The sequence below is a fragment of the Mastacembelus armatus genome, chromosome 4, assembly GCF_900324485.2.
Source record: "Mastacembelus armatus chromosome 4, fMasArm1.2, whole genome shotgun sequence".
In the NCBI taxonomy this organism is placed as follows: domain Eukaryota; kingdom Metazoa; phylum Chordata; class Actinopteri; order Synbranchiformes; family Mastacembelidae; genus Mastacembelus; species Mastacembelus armatus.
This window is the reverse complement of record NC_046636.1, coordinates 13,147,648-13,166,667: the sequence shown is the minus strand read 5'-3', so window position 1 is coordinate 13,166,667 and position 19,020 is coordinate 13,147,648. Positions and strand designations below refer to the sequence as shown.

The window sequence follows — 19,020 nt, the reverse complement described above, 5'->3', positions numbered from 1 at the left end:
TGTTAAACTTCCAGTGACCAGTATGAGAGACTGAGAGCAATAAATTATATCTGCCAGGACCCTCTGTCCCCCACCTCCCTCACTGAGTCCAGGGGACATCCCAGGACTAGACTGGACTCCTTGATGACCTTATTCAGCTTCTTCCTCTCCCTCTCTGTGATGATGCTGCTCCAGCAGACCAGGACCAGGATCGTACAGGATGGCTGATTCAACCACAGAGTCATAGAAGGTCTTCAGGAGTGCTCCTTCACACCAAAAGACCACAGTCTCGTCAGGAAATAGAACCGGCTCTGGCCCTTACTGTACAGTGCATCTGTGTTATGAGTTCAGTCCAGTTTGTTATTCAGGTGAACACCCAGGTACTTATAAGAGTTCACTCTCTCAATGTCCATTCCCTGGATGTTCACTGGCGAGGGGAGAGTAGATTGGCATCTGCGGAAGTCCACCACCATCTCCTTGATCTTCCCTGCGTTGATAAAGGAGGAGTTGGCTGGAGGTGGATCTGCTGACACCAGTCCATGAAGTCCTGCATCAGTCCTCTGTACTCCACGTCGTCACCGTTAGGGATGAGCTCAACAATCACAAAGTCGTCGGAGAACTCCTGCATAACACAGCCATCCGTGTTGTGCCTGAAGTCCACAGTTTAGAGAATGAAGAAGAAGGGGGCCAGGGCGGTCCCCTGGGGAGCCCCCACACTGCAGGTCAGGATGTCAGACACACAGTTCCGGATTCTCACAAACTGGGGCAAGTTTGTGAGGTAGTCCAGGATCCACTCCTCCAGGTCAAAGTCCACACCAGCCTTCTCCAGTTTGTCCCTCAGAAGCACCGGCTGTATGGTGTTAAACGTGCTGTAGAAGTCAAAGAACAGAATTCTCACAGCAATGCCGGGCTTCTCCAGGTGAGCCAGAGCACGGTGAAGCAGGAAGATGACGGTGCCCCCCATCCCAGTGCTGGGCTGGTAGCTAAACTGCAGCGGGTCCATCGCTGAGCTCACCATGGAGCAGAGTTCCAGTCTCTCCAGTGTCTTCATCAGATGGGACGTGAAAGCCATCGACCTGAAGCTATTGAGGTCTTTAGCGTGTGGTGTCTTGGGCACTGGTACCACACAGGAGGTCTTCCTGTGTGTGTGTGTGTGTGTGTGTGTGTGGTGGGGGGGGGGGGGGGGAGTTTACACACAATGACGTGCGTAAACTCCCGTGACAGATAGTATGGTGTTGAACAGGCTTGAACAGGCATTCAAATCCTCTGTTCAGAATGGTATGCAGGGTCTCAAGTTTCTCCTTTGCACTGATTGGTCCATGCTGAGGAATTCCCAACTGCTGTCAAGTCTCTGCCAGCAACCCCCACTCCTTGGGCGTTGTCCCTGATATCGAGACACACACTCACACAGCACAAACAAAATCCTATTGCATCTACAACTACTGCTCTATAATACTCTACTTCTCTAAATCCCCTTTGACCTTTTACACTCACTTTAATCATCATACTGTAACCTAAACTGATTAATTTATATTGCAACTGATTCATTCGTGTTGTAATCATCACACAGGCCTTTATTTAATCCCAACAATGGCCGCATGCTAACTGCTAATACTTCAATGTCTGTGCTGCACAGTTGCTTCCTCACTGTACAATGTCCCAGTTTGCATGAACAAACACAGCCAGACCCCCTCCTTTCCTCTTACCACTGTCCTCCGTTCTGTCAACACGCAGCAGACGAAAATTCTCTGATGAAACAGCCGAGTCGGGATGTGAGGGCTCATGTCTCAGTGAACACAATGACGCTGCTCTCTCTGTATTCCCGCTGGTGTCTTGTGAGGGCGGTGAGCTCATCTGTTTTGTTGGGAATGGACCTCACATTCCCCAGCCCGGCGGCCTCTACGAGTCTTTCGAAGCACTTCCGCCGGGATCACATGCCTGCCTTGGGGGAACACTACAGTGCAGTGCAGATCAGCAGTTCCTTGGTGTAAACAAAGGGTGTGCAGGGTCCATCGCACATCGTGGCTGAAATCTTATTAACTAATTCAACTAATTCAATTTGAACTGTGTCAGTGGGCCAGCAATGTCCCAGAGGTCATCAGTCATTTGCCAGAAGAAAGCTGTTCTGCTAGTATGGAGTTATGGTTGGCCCAGAATAAAACCAATTCCTCAGAGTCGATGCTATGGCTCTTTGGAACAGATGATCTTGGCTACAAGGTCCTGGCAAGTAAGTATGACCCCTTGGGATTCATCTTGCCTTACACTGATAGAGCAAGAGGGGAAGGGAAGGGAGTCTTAGGGTTAGGGTTGGGGAGCTCAGTGCACCGATGGTCCTCGGGCAGGGCCACAAGTTCCCAATAAGTGGTCAATAAGCGAAGTGGTCTGTTGGGATAATATGGTACTATGAGGTCTTTAAGGTATGAAGGAGCTTGATCATGAAGGGATTTGTATGTGAGAAGAAGGATTTTAAGTTCTATTCTGTATTTTACAGGGAGCCAATGAAGAGAAGCTAATATAGGAGAAATATGATCTCTCTTGCTTGTTCCTGTCAGGACTCTGGCTGCAGCATTCTGGATTAACTGGAGGCTTTTTATGGAGATATTGGGGCATCCAGATAGTAATGAGTTACAGTAACCTAGCCTTGAGCTAACAAATGCATGGACTAGTTTTTCTGCATCATTTTGAGACTGGATGTTCCTAATTTTGGCAATGTTGAGCAAGTGAAAGAAGGCTAGATTTGTTTTTGTTTTTGTTGTTTTTGAATTAAAGGACATGTCCTGGTCAAAAATAACTCCAAGGTTTTTCACAGTAGTGCTGGAGGCCAGGGCTATGCCATCTAAAGTAGCTATCTAGAGGTTGAGTCATGGCAACTGGACTTTCAGTTCTTTAAAGGTGAAACGTTTCGCCACCCATCCAAGTGGCTTCCTCAGTCTGAGAGAGGCTGGACAGGAACTTCCAAATTTATTCCCCAGGTTGGTTTCACTCCACCTTGGGCCCAATAGGCTCAGTAAGTGATCTAAGCAAAACAGGTGAGAGTCGTTAGTCCATGCCTCCGAGTTGGTTTCACTTCGCACGTGGTCTGAATAGGCTCGTTAAGTGACCAAAGGGGTGAGCTCAGAAGAGGGTCGTTAAGGTCTAATGATGGACTCTTTCTGATTCCCCAACAGTCTGCAGAACCTGCAGAGTCTGTCGTTCCTGAGAAACATTGGGTTTGTTCTTTAATTTGCTGGGAACAGATGAAAGAGCAGCCTGGTAGATTGAAGACAGATTATGTCTGAGTCATCCACCCCTGTTGAGAGAGGGTTTCTCCACTTGGACATGGATAGCTTCTCTGAAACCTCTTTCAAACCATCTATCCTCTCTTTCCAGAATGTGTACTTCACTGTCTTCAAAAGAGTGTCCTGATTCCTCTAAATGGAGGTGCACAGCTGACTGTGGTCCTGTGGAGCTGCTCCTCCTGTGCTGGGCCATCCTCCTGCTGAGTGGTTGTTTGGTTTGTCCAATGTAGAGTTCTGAGCATTCTTCCTTACACTGGACAGCATACACCACATTGCTCCTCTTTTGTTTTGGAATCTGGTCTTTAGGGTGAACCAGTCTCTGTCTCAGTGTGTTGGTGGGTTTGAAGTGGACTGGTATCTGATGTTTGCCAAAGATCTGTTTAAGCCTCTCAGAAACCCTGCTACATATGGAATGACCAGGTTCTTTCTCTGTGGGTCTTGAGGCTCAGTTGTGTCTCTTGTTTGGGTGGATGTTACCTTGTTCAAAGCCCACTTAGGGTAGCCACAGGTTTTGAGGGCTGTCTTCAAGTGAGTGTCCTCCTTTCTCTTGGCCTCAATGGAGGTAGGGATGTTGTTCGCTCTGTGGCGTAAAGTCCTGATGACTCCCAGTTTGTGTTGCAGTGGGTGATGGGAGTCAAACGGAAGGTATTGGTCTGTGTGAGTGGGTTTCCTGTATACTTCTTTCTCTAAGTTCCCATGAGACCCAATGATGACCTCACAGCCCAAGAAGGCTACCCTGTTCTCTTTGGTGTCCTCTCTGGTGAATTTGATGTTTGCATCTACTACATTGATGTGACCTGTTTTGATTTGTTTAGATCACTTAGTGAGCCTATTGGGCCCAAGGTGGAGTGAAACCAACCTCGGGAATAAATTTGGAAGTTCCTGTCCAGCCTCGTTTCACCTTTAAAGAACTGAAAGTCCAGTTGCTATGACTCAACCTCTAGATAACTTTCCCTGGATAACTGAGAATCTACACAGACTAAAGTAGCTATAATTTTAGAAAAGTTATTTCTGAGGTTTTTAGGCCCAAATACAATAACTTCTGTTTTCTCTGAATTTAAAAGTAGGAAGTTACTGGCCATCCAGGCCTTTATGTCAGTTAGACACGCTTGAAGTCTGGTTAACTGGTTTGTGTTTACAGGTTTAATAGATAGGTACAACTGAGTGTCATCTGCATAGCAGTGGTAATTAATAGAGTGCTTCCTAATGACATAGCCTAAAGAAAGCATGTACAGGGTAAACAGAATCGGTCCAGCACAGAGCCTTGTGGAACTCCATAACTAACTTTTGTGCGTGTGGAAGGTTCATCATGGACAAGAACAAACTGGAATCTGTCCGCTAAATAAAATTGGAACCATTTTAATGCTGTTCCTCTGATACCAGTCACATGCTCCAGTCTCTGTAATAAGATGTTGTGGTCAATAGTGTCGACTGCAGCACTAAGGTCTAGGAGGACAAGTATAGAAACAAGTCCATTATCTGAGGCTAAGAGAAGGTCGTTGGTGACTTTTAACAATGCTGTTTCTGTACTATGATGTGCTCTAAATCCTGATTGAAAATCTTCAAATAGTTCATTCCTGTGTAAGTGGTTTGATAGCTGCTTAGGAACAGCTTTTTCAAGAATTTTAGAAATAAATGGTAGGTTGGATATTGATCTATAATTAGCCAAGACTCCTGGATCAGGACTAGGCTTTTTAAGTAAGGGTTTGATTACTGCAGTCTTAAAGACCTGTGGTACGTAGCCTCATACTAGAGATAAATTTACTAAATCTAATAAAAATTAGTTAATTAATGGCAGGGTGTCTTTAAGCAGTCTAGTCGGGATGGGGTCTAAGAGACACGTTGATGATTTAGATGAAGCAACTACTGATGTAAATTCAGAGAGATCTATGGGAGAGAAGCAGTCTAAATATAACTGAGGTCTTACAGATGATTCAAGAGCGACTGTAGTAGAAGATTCATTTATTGCAGGTATAGGAAGCATCTGCTGAATTTTATCTCTAATAGTTGTGATTTTATTTGTAAAAAAACTCATAAAGTCATCACTGTTGAGAGCAAAGGGAACAGTGGGCTCAACAGAGCTGTGACTTTTTGTCAGCCTGGCTACAGTGTTTGTTCTTATTTTCCTCTATTAGTGATGAATACTATGCAGTTGTGGCTTTACGGAGAGCTTTTTTATATGTTAATAGACTAGGCTAGAAAAATTTCCTCTTAATTTGTGGAACGCCACTTCCTTTCCAGCCTTCGTGATGCATTCTTTAAAGTACGAATATGTAAATTATACCATGGGGCTAATCTTCTCTGATTCACTAACTTCTTTTTCAGAGGGGCCACAGTATCAAACGTTTCACGCAGCGAGGCTACAGCACTGTCAACAAAATGATCAATTTGGTAGGGAGTGGGATGGAGGCAGCTGCCCTCCACTGTGTTGGTACATGGCATAGATGTAAATAAAGATGGAATCATTTTCTTAAATTTATTAACAGCATTGTCAGATAAACATCTGCTGTAGTGGAATTTTCTTCCAAATGCTGCATGATCCATCATCTTAAATTCAAAAGTTATTAAAGAATGATCTGACAAAATAGGACTTTGGGGAGAAACTATTAAATTTCCAATTTCGATGCCATAGGTCAGAACAAGATCAAGGGTGTGATTGAAACAGTGGGTGGGCTTGTTAACATTTTGAGTGAAACCAATTGAATCTAATATAGAATTAAATGCAGTGCTGAGACTATTATTTTCAACATCTACATGAACGTTAAAATCTCCCACTATAATGACTTTATCTGAACTAAGCACTAAATCAGACAGGAAGTCAGGGAATTCAGTTAAAATCTCTGAGTAAGGGACAGGTGGACGGTACACAATGACAAGTAGAACTGGTTTTTGTGTTTTCCAGTTTGGATGTGAAAGACTAAGAGTGAGGCTCTCAAATGAGTTATAATTGTTCTGAGGATGAAAGTTTAATAATAAGTTTGAGTGGAAGACTGCAGCTACTCCTCCACCTCGACCTGTGCTTCGAGTAACATTACAATTTTTATGACTGAGGGGGTTGATTCATTTAGACTGACATATTCATCCTGCTGTAGCCAGGTGTCAGTAAAACAGAGTAAGTCAATTTGGTGATCAGTTATCAAATCATTTACTTACAGAGATTTAGATGAAAGAGACCTGATATTTAATAATCCACATCTGACTGTTCTGTTTTTGTGTTCAATAAGAGGAGTGGTCTTAATTTTTATTAGGTTTTTATGAATAACTCCTTTTTTGTTAACATCTGATTTATATGTTCGAGGGGCAGACACAGTCTCTATGTGGTTTGAGGGGGGCGACGGCTCTAAGGAAACTGCAGAGAGGCGTTTTAGACTGAGTCTCTGTGTCCCGGTCCCCACTCTGGATTATCAGGCTTTAGGTTGGCTAATAAACTCGGCCAGATTTCTAGAGATGAGAGCCGCACCATTCAAAGTGGGATGGATGCCGTCTCTCGCTACCAGACCGGGTTTTCCCCAGAAATTGGCCCAATTGTCTATGAAGCCCACATCGTTTGCTGGACACCACCTAGACAGCCAGCGACGGAACAAAGACACGCAGCTAAACATGTCATTGCTGGTCAGATTGGGGAGGGGTCCAGAGAAAACTACGGAGTCTGACATTAACTACGGAGTCTGACATTAGTCCGACACATTTTCTTGTGTCAAACTTTTTTTTTAGTTTTGTGGAGTTATCAAAAGATATATTGAGTATCATTGATGGCAAAAAAACATTTTTACTTTTGGTAAAGGTTTGAGTCAGTGCTTCTACTTTTAGTAGAGTATTTTTTCACACAAATATCTGTACTTAAGTACTACTTAATTATAGAATGTGAGTACTTTTTCCACTGCATGATCCATTATCTTAAATTCAAAAGTTATTAAAGAATGGTCTGACAAAAGAGGATTTTGGGGAAAAACTTTAAGTGCTCAATTTCAGTGCTATATGTTAGAACAAGATCGAGGGTGTGATTGAAACAGTGGAGACACTAGACTAACTAGAGACCAAGAGAGCAGTGAATAACCATACTCCAAATGGGTTCCCACAAAGGCAGCAGACATACTGTAATTCAAATTAGTAGTTACACTCAAAGCAGACATCTCGAGACCATACCAACCTGTTCAAGCAAATGTTGTAACTAAATGTTTTGATGCCAAAAATCATGTAAAAATTTGTGCACTTTTGCAATTGTGCTGGAGGTGAGTTTTGTATGCATTGTTGCTACACTTTCATTGTTACACAACCATCTCCCAAATACAGTGGTGTGAAAAAGTGGTGGCCCCTTCCTGATTTCTTATTTTTTTGCAGTTTGTCACACTTTAATGTTTCAGATCATCACACCATATCACGTTGGAGGGTTTTCGAGCATGAACCGCTTTTTTAAGGTCATGCCACAGCATCTCAATCGAATTCAGGTCAGGACTTTGACTAGGCCACTCCAAAGTCTTCATTTTGTTTTTCTTCAGCCATTCAGAGGTGGACTTGCTGGTGTGTTTTGGATCATTGTTGTGCTGCAGAACCCAAATTCGCTTCAACTTGAGGTCACAAACAGATGGCCGGACATTCTCCCTCAGGACTTTTTTTGGTAGACAGCAGAAGTCATGGTTCCATTTATCACAGAAAGTCTTCCAGGTCCTGAAGCAGCGAAAGAGCCCCAGACCATCACACTACAACTACCATATTTTACTGTTGGTATGATGCTCTTTTTCTGAAATGCGGTTTTAGTTTTACGCAGAGACGTAATGAGAGACACACCTTCCAAAAAGTCCAACTTTTGTCTCGTCAGTCCACAGAGTATTTTCCCAAAAGTCTTGGGGATCATCAAGATGTTTTCTGGCAAAACTGAGATGAACCTTTATATTCTTTTTCGTCTTGGAACTCTGCTATGCAGCTATGCTGCTATCCAGTCTCTTTCTTATGGTGGAGTCATGAACACTGACCTTAACTGAGGCAAGTGAGGCCTGCAGTTCTTTGGATGTTGTTGTACGGTCTTTTGTGACCTCTTGGATGAGTCGTCGCTGTGGTCTTGGGGTAATTTTGGTCAGCCGGCCACTCCTGGGAGGGTTCTCCACTGTTCCATGTTTTCGCCACTTGTAGTTAATGGCTCTCACTGTGGTTCGCTGCAGTCCCAAAGCTTTAGAAATGGCTTTATAACCTTTTCCAGACTGATAGATCTCAATTACTTTCTTTCTCATTTGTTTTTGAGTTTCTTTGAATCTCGGCATGATGTCTACCTATTGAGGATCTTTGGGTCTACTTCACTTTGTCAGGCAGGTCCCATTTAAGTGATTACTTGATTGCGAACAGGTGTGGCAGTAATCGGGCCTGGGAAGGAATTGAACTCAGGTGTGATAAAGTTATGTTTTAACAGAGGGGGCAAACACTTTTTCACACAGGGCCATGTAGTTTTGGATTTTGTTTTCCCTTAATAACAAAAACCTTCATTTAAAAACTGCATGATGTGTTTACTAGTGTTATCTTTGACTAATATTTAAATTTGTTTGATGATCTGAAACATTAAAGTGTGACAAACATGCAAAAAAATAAGAAATCAGGAGGGCCAACACTTTTTCACACCACTGTATATATTTCTAGTTGCACACTAATATCTGTAAAATATACTTTATTGTGAGACAATCACATCTATCAATTGCTCAGTATTTTAAGATGCATAAGATGCAAATGGGTTGTGACACATAGGTCTTAAAGAAAATCCATTCAGTTTGGTGTAATCAAAACAAATCAAAAATTATGTAGTTTGTAAATACATTCAATTTCATACAGCTTTGTTAATTTTCCCCTTTCCTGGCTTACTACAAATTCCTAAATTTGATTGCATTAGCTAAACCTGGAAAGCATTGCCTTTCCAAAAATTGTTAATAAACTATTTATTCATACAGTATAACTCAGACATAAACAGTAGCTCTGAATGTTTGCAACTTACTACTTTATATGGTGAAGCTGTGTTATTTGTTATCTCAAGCACTAAAGTTGTGTGACTTCAGTTCTTAAGATAACAAATGTATAATGGCTAAAATTCTAGCAAACCTTTCCTAGTTCCCTATAAACACACATTTATACCACTTCTTCACTCAATTTGCTTAAGGCCAATGTTTACACTCCTGATAACTTTGTCTGCTGTTTGTTGCTGAATGGTGACAGGTAGTGTAGCATGTACTGTGGGGTTATCTGCTGTTTTTCTTCGAAAACAGCTTTTAACTCCTGAAAAGGAGGTTAATGAAAGCTGCAAAATAGAACCACAGAACATTAAACTTTGTTTATAGAAATGTCATGTTCAAGCTGCCGTTCATAGTCATGAACCCACATAACATCACCCACCAATGTAGCTGCATGGTGCTTTGAAGCCTCTGTTGATTATTTTCATTGTGAACAGTGGTAACTTGCTGGTTGCTATATTTGTTTTACTTTTTGTCTCTTAGCACAGCACTGATGGCTTCTGGAAGTCGGTAGCCAAACATATTCCACGACAGCCCAGTGACATGCGCATCCTGAACCCCTATTTCATCCAAGAGGCCTCTTTCAAATTGATTGGCTTACCTCACAACAACGGACAGATGGGCAGAGGGGTAAGAGACCTGTGGTTTCCAACAGTCAGTTTCCGTTTTGTTCTACGTAGAGAAGTAGAAGAAATGGCAGTGGTGAGTTAAAGTTCAGGACTGGGGCTCTGAGAGCTGCTATCTGTCTCTCTGTTTACATTATGAGGGCTTCTTCTCTCTCTCCCCTAGTTTGTGCTCTCTCCCTCTCTCTCTGTTCTCTCTCTGTACCTTCAGCAGGTGTCCCTGGTCCTGGAGCTGATGTGCAGTTACTGGCTCCACCAACCTGCAGTGTCTATTTGTTGTTTATTGTTGCTGTTCTTTTCTCTCTCCTCTATCCACTCACCCCAACCAGTTGAGGCAGATGGCCACCCAAACTGAACCCGTTTCTGGTGGAGGTTTTTTATTCCGTTAAAAGGAGTTTTTCCTCTCCACTGTCGCCAAGTGCTTGCTCATAAGGGATTTGTTGTTTTTTTTTGTTGTTTTTGTAAAGTGCCTTGAAATGATTGCTATTGTGATTTGGCGCTATACAAATAAATTGAATTCAATTGAATTGAAATTGAATTCTGTGAACACACAACAGATACTGCAGGGAACCAAGTACCTAAATACAGCCTGAAAACAAACAGTGTTACCATTAGGCCATTGAGCCATGCGGCAGTTGTCACATCTGTAACATATCCACACAATAACCATACATTGTGAATTTGTGTGAAATAAAGCTCTGTATGTATTCTGGGATATAGACCATAGTTTGGTTACCTGTTTCACACAAACCCTTTTTTGATTTCTGCTTCCCAGAATATCCCAACCCTGGGTACAGTTGCCATAACGATGGCACTTCATAATTGTGATGAAGTAGCTGTGGCTGGATTTGGCTATAATCTGAGCACCCCCCTTGCCCCACTGCATTATTATGAGAAGATCAAGATGTCAGCAATCAAAGAGGTAAGACTTGATTTGTTAAGGAACCAAAAAACAAAACTTGGCACTTTGGAATGTAACCAGTGTCTTGATTTTCTCTTTTTTGCTGTGGACATTAACAAGGAAGTTTATTAACTCATACAATTATTTTAGCAAAAACTTTATATTTTATTGTTAAATATATCCATCAGTTTTCTGTCACTTATCTGGTTCCAGGCATGGATGTTTTGTTCTCTTTAAGATTCTTTTGTCCATTTTTGTAGTCTTCTGCTCTCTGTGGAATATTAACTGTCCCCTCATATAAAGGCCATTGACCCCTCTGGCCCCAATGCCCGTGCCCTGTATGTCTGTTCAGTAGTCCATCCATGAGTCTATATCATGTTAGTGTTGGGCAAGTTACTTCAAAAATATAATATATTACGTATTACTAGTTACTGTCATTTCAATGTAATTAGTTACAGTATTACTGTCTCTAAATTGCAATGCCTTACACTACTTTTACATTACTTTTGAGTTATTTTCACCTAAATAACCACAGAAGTATGGCCAGGCATTCTAACGTGCTAAAATGTCTAACATGCTAAAGTCATCCATTATAAATAAAGTATAGGTCGTGATATTTATCCATGTACAGAGTTCCCTCAGTGTCATACATAGATTGCACTTAATTATTACATTTTTGTCCTTTTCTCTGACAAACTAGAAATAATGGGAGTGTGTACATCCAGGGACAGTCCGGAGCTGAAAAGCAGCTCTAGAATATGACCTAGCCCAGCTCGTTTGAATGTATGAATGTCATTCTGTGAGACTTTGTTTCTGTGAGACAAAATAGTTTCCAAGAAAAAAAAAGCAGTAGATTCAAAGTGAATGTGGAATCTGTTCTGGACTAGAGTGTTGCTTGACAGGCTTACCAGCCAATACTACACTGTCTTCTATCTTCTCTTTAAGGAGAAACTGATAACCAGACTTGAAAATATGTGAACCAATGCCCATAGTACTGCACCGCCTTTTCTCAGTTTGTTGAAATGAAAGTGTAAATGGCATGTGGAAAATAGAAATGCATATGTTTAGAGTACTGTATTGTACTGTTGAAATTGAATTATTAACACCAAATCCCTTGTTCCACTTGTCTCTGCCCCGTCTGTAGTCCTGGACTCACAACATATCTAAAGAAAAGGAGTTCCTGGTGAAGCTGGTGAAAGCTGGAGTTATCCAGGATTGGACTAATGGAATCTGTAGTGGAGGATGCTGATAGTTTGCACTCAGCTCCATGGCTACTGGACTGCGGCACTGTGTTTCCCTTCACCTGCTATCTAACTTGAAAAGTGAAACACAAGGCTCTTTAGGTCATATTCTCAGCAGAGAGCAGAGGCTGTGACATTCTGTGGTAGTAGAGCAACACCATATGTCAGGCTTAAAGACCAGCAGCCACTACCAAGTACTGACACATTGCTGCCTCTGCATTGTATTAGAGTATTCAGCTTGTCCTAGTTGCAAGTTAGTGCATTTTGCATGGATTTGCAGCCCTGGTTCAGGAGAGTATGTCATAAGTATTGTGTATCAAACCACCAATTGCGTGAGGCTGGTACCATCTGCTGCAGGCTGGAAAGAGGCAAAGGATGGAGATGTTGGGTGTAAACTTTAAGCCTGTGCCAAGAATACCTCTACAAGTGTCCTATGAATCACAAATTTGAAAGTAGTGTTCATCAAGCCTATTGTCACTGATTTATGTCTTTAAGTTCCCAGTGTTTAACAGGATGCACACTAAATAAAAAATTATTTAGCTGTCACCATCTGGACTAGTATCTGACACCTGAGGGTAAACCTTACCAGACAACATCAAAGCATTATTGCTAAGCAGGTCAAAGTGTGTATGAAGGTAGTAAGCTTCTTCAGCGGCGGCATGAACATCATAATCAGCCCATAGTCTAGCTTGCCACATAGATGCAGTGTAGTCCCCTCAATGTCCACTGGATGTGGCTGAGTCACTGTGTAATGGGAAATTCATGTGTGAATGTATATAAATGCTTATATCATCTGGCAGTTGACTTGATGTAATATGTAATGTTGTACGTACTTAGAGTTTACATAATCAAACCACAAACAGAATTATACAGGTTAACTTGCAATGTAGATGAGCCTGTGGTGCAACCAGGACAAGACGCAGCCACACGGTTGGTTACCTCACTAAGTGTTTAAATGTGTAACTTTCATCTTGTACATAATAGTGTTAATGCTGTGTTATCCAGACAATTTACTAAAGAAATATTTAAATAAAGTACAGGTAAACTACAGGCCTCTCCAGTACCCTGGTGTAGTTTCCCAGCAAGGCTGAGGAGTGTGATCCCCCTATAGTTGGAACACACCTTCCAATCCCCATTCTTAAAAATAGGGATCACCACACTGGTTTGCCAATCCAGAGGCACTGTCCCCAACCTCCACACAACATTGCAGAGGCATGTTAAAGTATTCCTTTCACTGCCTGACTATGTCCCCAGCACACCCTCTCCACTACACAGTGTCAGTAGTGCAGTGATTCCCCCTCCTGAGTCACTGGATGGTTTACCAGAATCTCCTCAAGGCCAACCGAGTCTTGCACCATGGCCTCACCAAACTCCTCCCACACCTGTGTTTTTGCTTCTGCAATCACCTGTGTGGCCTGCCGATACCCGTCAGCTGTTTCGTCATCCTTTACTTCTGGTGTCCACCACTGGGTTCAGTGAATACTGCTGTGACAGGCACCGCCGACCTCATGGTACAGCTTCAGCAAGACCTCCTATACAGGGGCCTCTGCCAGAGGAACCCCCACACTATGCATTTGGGCCTGCCAGGTCTGTCCAGCTTCCTACCCCACCATCAGATCCAACTCACCAGCAGGTGGTGAGCAGTTGCAGCTCAGCTCCTCTCTTCACCTGAAGGTCCAGAACATGCGGCCAGAGTTCCGATGAAACAACTACAAAGTCGATTATTGACCTGGGACCTAAGCAGTCCTGGTGCCATGTGCACTTATGGACACTCGTATGTTCAAACATAGTGTTCATTACGGACAAATTGTGACTAGCACAGAAGTCCAATAACAGAACACCACTTGGTTTCAGATGAGGGAGGCCATTCTTCCCAATCACACCTCTCCAAGTCTCAATGTCATAGCCCATGTGAGCATTTAAGGCCCCCAGTAGAATGATGGAGTCCCCAGTTGGAGCACTTTCCAGTACCCCTTCTGGAGACTCCAAGAAGACCGGATGTCATCATTTGGTGCATAAGCACAAACAACAACCCCAAACTGACGGCGCAGGGATACAACCCTCTTATTGACTGGGGTAAACTCTGACATGTAACAGCTAAGTCGTGGAGCTATTAACAAGTCCACACCAGCCCACCGTCTCTCACCCTAAGAAACTCCAGAATGGAAGAGATTCCACCCTTTATCAAGGGTTTTGATTCCAGGGCCCAAGCCTTGCATGGAGGTGAGCTGGACTATTTCGAGATGGTACCGCTCAACCTCCCATACAAGCTCAGGCTCCTTCCCCACCAGTGAGGTGACATTCCATGTCCCAAGAGCCAGCCTGCTATCCGAGGGTTGGGCCGCAAAGGCACCCGCCTTCGACTGCTGCCCAAACCACATTGCACCAGCCCCATATTTTTGCTTCTGTAGGTGGTGGGCCTACAGAAGGCCCCATGGGTGGATGCCCAGCCACCAGGTGCTCGCCTTTAAACCCTAGCCGAGGGAGGCAGAGTCATGTGCCTTGATCTAATTCCATTCATATGGGGTCTTTTTGAGCCACGCTTTGTTTGGCCCATTAACTGAGACCAATTAACTGAGACCAATTTGCCTTGAGTGACCAAACCAGGGGCATAAAGCCCAAGGCAACATAGCTCCCAGGATCATTTGGGCATTCATACTTCTCAACCATGGCAATATGGTGACTCTTGGAGGGGAGCCATCAGGCTGAAGAAAGATTTATTTTTAAATGAATAAAAATTGTGATTTTTTCCCCCATTAATCTGGAATGAATAATTGTTAATAACAAACGTATTTAGATTCTTTGCTCTGACACTCAAGATTTTGCTTTAATTCTTATTGAGATATGTCTCAAACATAATTGTAGTCTAGCTGTGGCTAATAGAATTGATTGGATATAGTTTAGAGAGATACACACACCTGTGTGCAAAAGGTCCTGAAATTACACTACATATCACGATAAAAACTAAAACCAAATCAAAATAACTGCTAAAACAGAGAACCATTTCTTAAGGTTTAAGTGTTCCTAGGAGCACAGTGAAGGGAACAGAACAGAACACAACATGAAGGGAAGTAACCAAAAATTTAACAGTTACTCTGTTAGCAGAGATTGAAAACCTGCTGGAATTACTCTGAAAAAGGCTAACGTAATTTCGCTTAGTGAATAATAAAATTATCTGACAGGCCACTTAGCGTTTGTCAAACAGCATTTGAAGGGCTCTGACAGCAGAAGAAGGCTTTCTGGTCTAATGACACAAAAACTGAACACTTTGAGCAGAACACTAAGCACCATTTCTAGGAACAAGTTCTGCAGTCCAAAACCTGTAGAAGTGCAGCTCATTCAATGGTAGTTGCATAATAATAAAGGCTTTTCAAGATAAACCCCAGACATGAAGACAGACTCAGATGCACATTACTTCTTTCATTAATTTAATTTTTTTATATAAGTCATAAATAGGAAAATATAGGTGTAATTATGATTTGAATAAATAAGTTATATAACAAATCTAGAACAGCCGAAAAGCTAATATAATGTGCCTTTTGCAAAATTTTTTCAACACATATGTTTCAACTGGTTGCGTGGCTTTAGATTTACTGTGCAATTGCTGTCCTATATATAGCCACGGACCATGTCATCCAATCAAACGTATGTCATATGTTCAGCAGTCAGCAGATCATGTCAAGTGATCTTGTGTAATCTGATGCTAATATTACTTTGTTCTTTAAAACTAAATGAAAAACATCAGAATCATTTTAAGGTAACCTGTGGAGCATTTGACCAATAATGGTGCAATGGAGCAGTTTTTAATGAATGGGTCCCTGTTTTATTTTCCTTATGTAAATACAGGAGGATGCACATGTGGCTGCAGATGACATGATCTTTCCAATGCTACACTATTCCACTGATCTATGAGTGATTGCTATGTGTCAGCAAAGGCACTTTACAGATCAACTTTGTTAATTCTTTATGAAAGATACCTCCCAATGTATTTTGATGTGTAATTGTCAATAAGCACAATTGTTTATTATAATGCCTCAAGGCACATGTGATTAAAATGGCTAACCACATCTTACCCTGGATTATTTATGACAGATTGGAGGAACAGGTCTGAGTTGGATCATGTTGAATTATTTGCTGCTTAGAATGTATTTTAATTTGACTGAATGACTGATTTTGTATTGATGTGAATGGATAGTGTCAGGTAGGGTTATACTGATGCAGGCCTACCCCTCCATCTTTTAACATCTGAACTTCCTCTCTCTAATCACTTCTGGTCATTAATGAATATTTGTGTTTTAGAATTGAATTGTGTAAATGGAACTGAAAACCTCATTGCTGTATTTGAAACAATGGTGACTCAGTGATGCCTTTCTGCTTTCAAAAGCAGATCTTTTAGCAGGAAATTGAATGAACAACAAAACACAACAAATACTTGACCCATCCAGCTTTGCCAAACAGCTGCAATCTCAGGCCTGCGGACATCAGTCATGATCAGTGTTATATCAGACATGAAATGAGCTTTATGAATCTGTCTCACTTTGTTATGGTATTGTGCAGTGTTTGCATAGTTTGTGCTCACCTGACTGTAAGATTTTGCAGACTTGACGCTGGTCAGATGTTTAAGTCAAAGTATTTATATATTTATTGTAGGCCGTGTGCACAAGGACACACTCAGAATAAAAATGTAAAGATGCTGCATTTTAACGTGTCATTTTTAACTGCTGGTGGACTGTAACTTAAAGAATAAAAATGGTGATTTAGTGTTTTTGGTTATTTTCCACAAATCCAGTTCTTGAATTTCATCTACTCAGCATAATGTCTTGTACCATGAGATTTTTTACACTTGTCTATGAATGACGCTGATTCCCCCATTTTACCTACGGCCACCAGCAGGTTGACTTTTTTTTTTTTTTTTTAATTTCTCAAAATCTAAGTCCTCCACAGGATGAATTGTAATAATCTGTAAGATAACATCATAATCTTCAGGTCAGATTTTCAGTTTGTCCACTAGGTTTGTTTTACAGCCAAATGTAATATGCATGATGAGTTTTCACTATAAAAGCTATGTCTGACCCAGGGACCACCATTCTGACTAAAAAGTAGCCATTTGTAGGGTGTGAGAAAAGGGGTTGTTATTATCTATACTGTATGTCATACTTCTATATGTTATGTGTTATATGTTATATGTTAGGGACATATTCCAACATTAGCAAAATACTGTTATAATCCTGCAAGCAACTTTGGCTTTACTAAACTGTATACATTTAGATAAACAAATAATAACTAAAACAAGGGAATGTATTTCTCACAGTCATGCATGCATGGTGGGGGGGGGTCGACTGAGTTTATGGGATTAGGTTTTTAAAGTACTTAAAAGTACAGAGAGTGTCTGCCTCCTGAAGCTGGGAGCTGGTTCCATAGGAGAGGAGCTTGATAACTAAAGGCTCTGCCTCCCAGTCTGCTTTTGGAAACTCTGAGAACCACAAGTAGATCTGCACTCTGAGAGCGAAGTGGTCTATTGGGATAATATGGTACTATGAGGTCTTTAAGGTATGAAGGAGCTTGATTATGAAGGGATTTGTATGTGAGAAGAAGGATTTTAAATTCTATTCTATATTTTACAGGGAGCCAATGAAGAGAAGCCAATATAGGAGAAATATGATCTCTCTTGCTAGTTCCTGTCAGGACTCTGGCTGCGGCATTCTGGATTAATTGGAGGCTTTTTATGGAGATATTGGGACATCCAGATAGTAATGAGTTACAGTAATCTAGCCTTGAGGTAACAAATGCATGGACTAGTTTTTCTGCATCATTTTGAGACAGGATGTTCCTAATTTTGGAAATGTTGCGCAGGTGAAAGAATGATGGTGACTCCTGAAGTCCAAAACCATCTCCACTGTTTTGAGCGTGTTTAGCTCCAGGTTGTTGTGACTGCACCAGAAAGTGATGTTCCAGTGATGTTCTTCAGATGGGCCAACACCAGTCTCTCAAAGGACTTCAAGACCACACATGAAGGTAAGTATTTAACATTCAGTGCCAAAGATGAGTTACTACCAATGAGGCAGACTGACGAACTGGCAGGTTGACTGGTGATGATCCGGGGCTTTTATGTAGAGAGCTGAATACTGAAGTGCGTGCCTCCTCGCCTTGCACACCTGTGAATAATTACACTAACGAGACGACAGACAAGAAGGAAAGAAGAAAAGACACAAAAGGAAAAAAGGAGAAATGAAGCGTACTGCCACCTCATAACATAATTGTTGTTATAGGTAACTTTTAGCACTATGTTACATGAAAATAAAGGGGGTTTTTCCTCTCCACTTGTCAGGATCTGTATTTTGAGTTTCCTGTTTTGTGCTTTTATTTTGTAGGTTCATTTAGGATTTGGTTTTGTTCTGTCTTGTTCCCTTTACTTTGACCCAATTAGTTAATTGTTTTCACCCATGCCTCATTGTGTTTTTCCCATTTATATACTTTTGTTCAGCCACAGCTTTTTGCCAGGTTGTCTGCCTACTGATGCTGCCAAAAGCCCCTGACTAGATGCTTGCGTTTTGTCTACTTGATCTTGACTTGTTTTGTCTTGTTTTTGTTACCTCGCCTTGCTTTCCCCTTTTTGGATTTCTGTTCATGGACTACCCCATTAAGTTAAGCTAAGTAGCTGTTTGCTCTTTGTATGTGCTTGTCGCCATGTTCTGTGTTCTAGTTTAGTCTCTGGTTTCATATCTTTGTTTCCCTTGGTATGGTGTGTCCTCTAGTGTGTGTGTGACTCAGACCTTTGTACCTTGGTGTTTGTTCCCCTTGAGTCTGGTGTGTTCCCCGAATGTGGGTGTGACCCAGACATTCGTGTCTTGTCCCTTTGCTCATGTTGTCTTGTCCCTCTCGGTTATGTGCCTATGTCCCTAGTTTCCTGTGTTCATATTCTGACTTTCTTTGAGTTCTGTTTGTGAATAAAGTTTGTTCGAACCCGAAGTACCAGAGTGGAATCATTGGTCCTATTTCTTAACCCCC

General features: G+C 41.8%; 1 protein-coding gene across 3 annotated transcripts in view; it reads left to right on the top strand.

The window, feature by feature from the left end:
- Positions 1-16,052, top strand: part of st3gal3a (ST3 beta-galactoside alpha-2,3-sialyltransferase 3a) — a 59,492-nt gene extending 43,440 nt beyond the window's left edge. For all 3 annotated transcript variants that reach the window (XM_026323311.1, XM_026323310.1, XM_026323312.1), the window contains exons 10-12: positions 9,731-9,877; positions 10,646-10,792; positions 11,916-16,052. In XM_026323311.1, coding sequence (XP_026179096.1) covers positions 9,731-9,877; positions 10,646-10,792; positions 11,916-12,020 — 399 coding nt within the window. In that variant the 3' untranslated portion in view covers positions 12,021-16,052. The remainder of the gene's footprint in view (positions 1-9,730; positions 9,878-10,645; positions 10,793-11,915) is intronic.
- Positions 16,053-19,020: the final 2,968 nt, after the last annotated feature.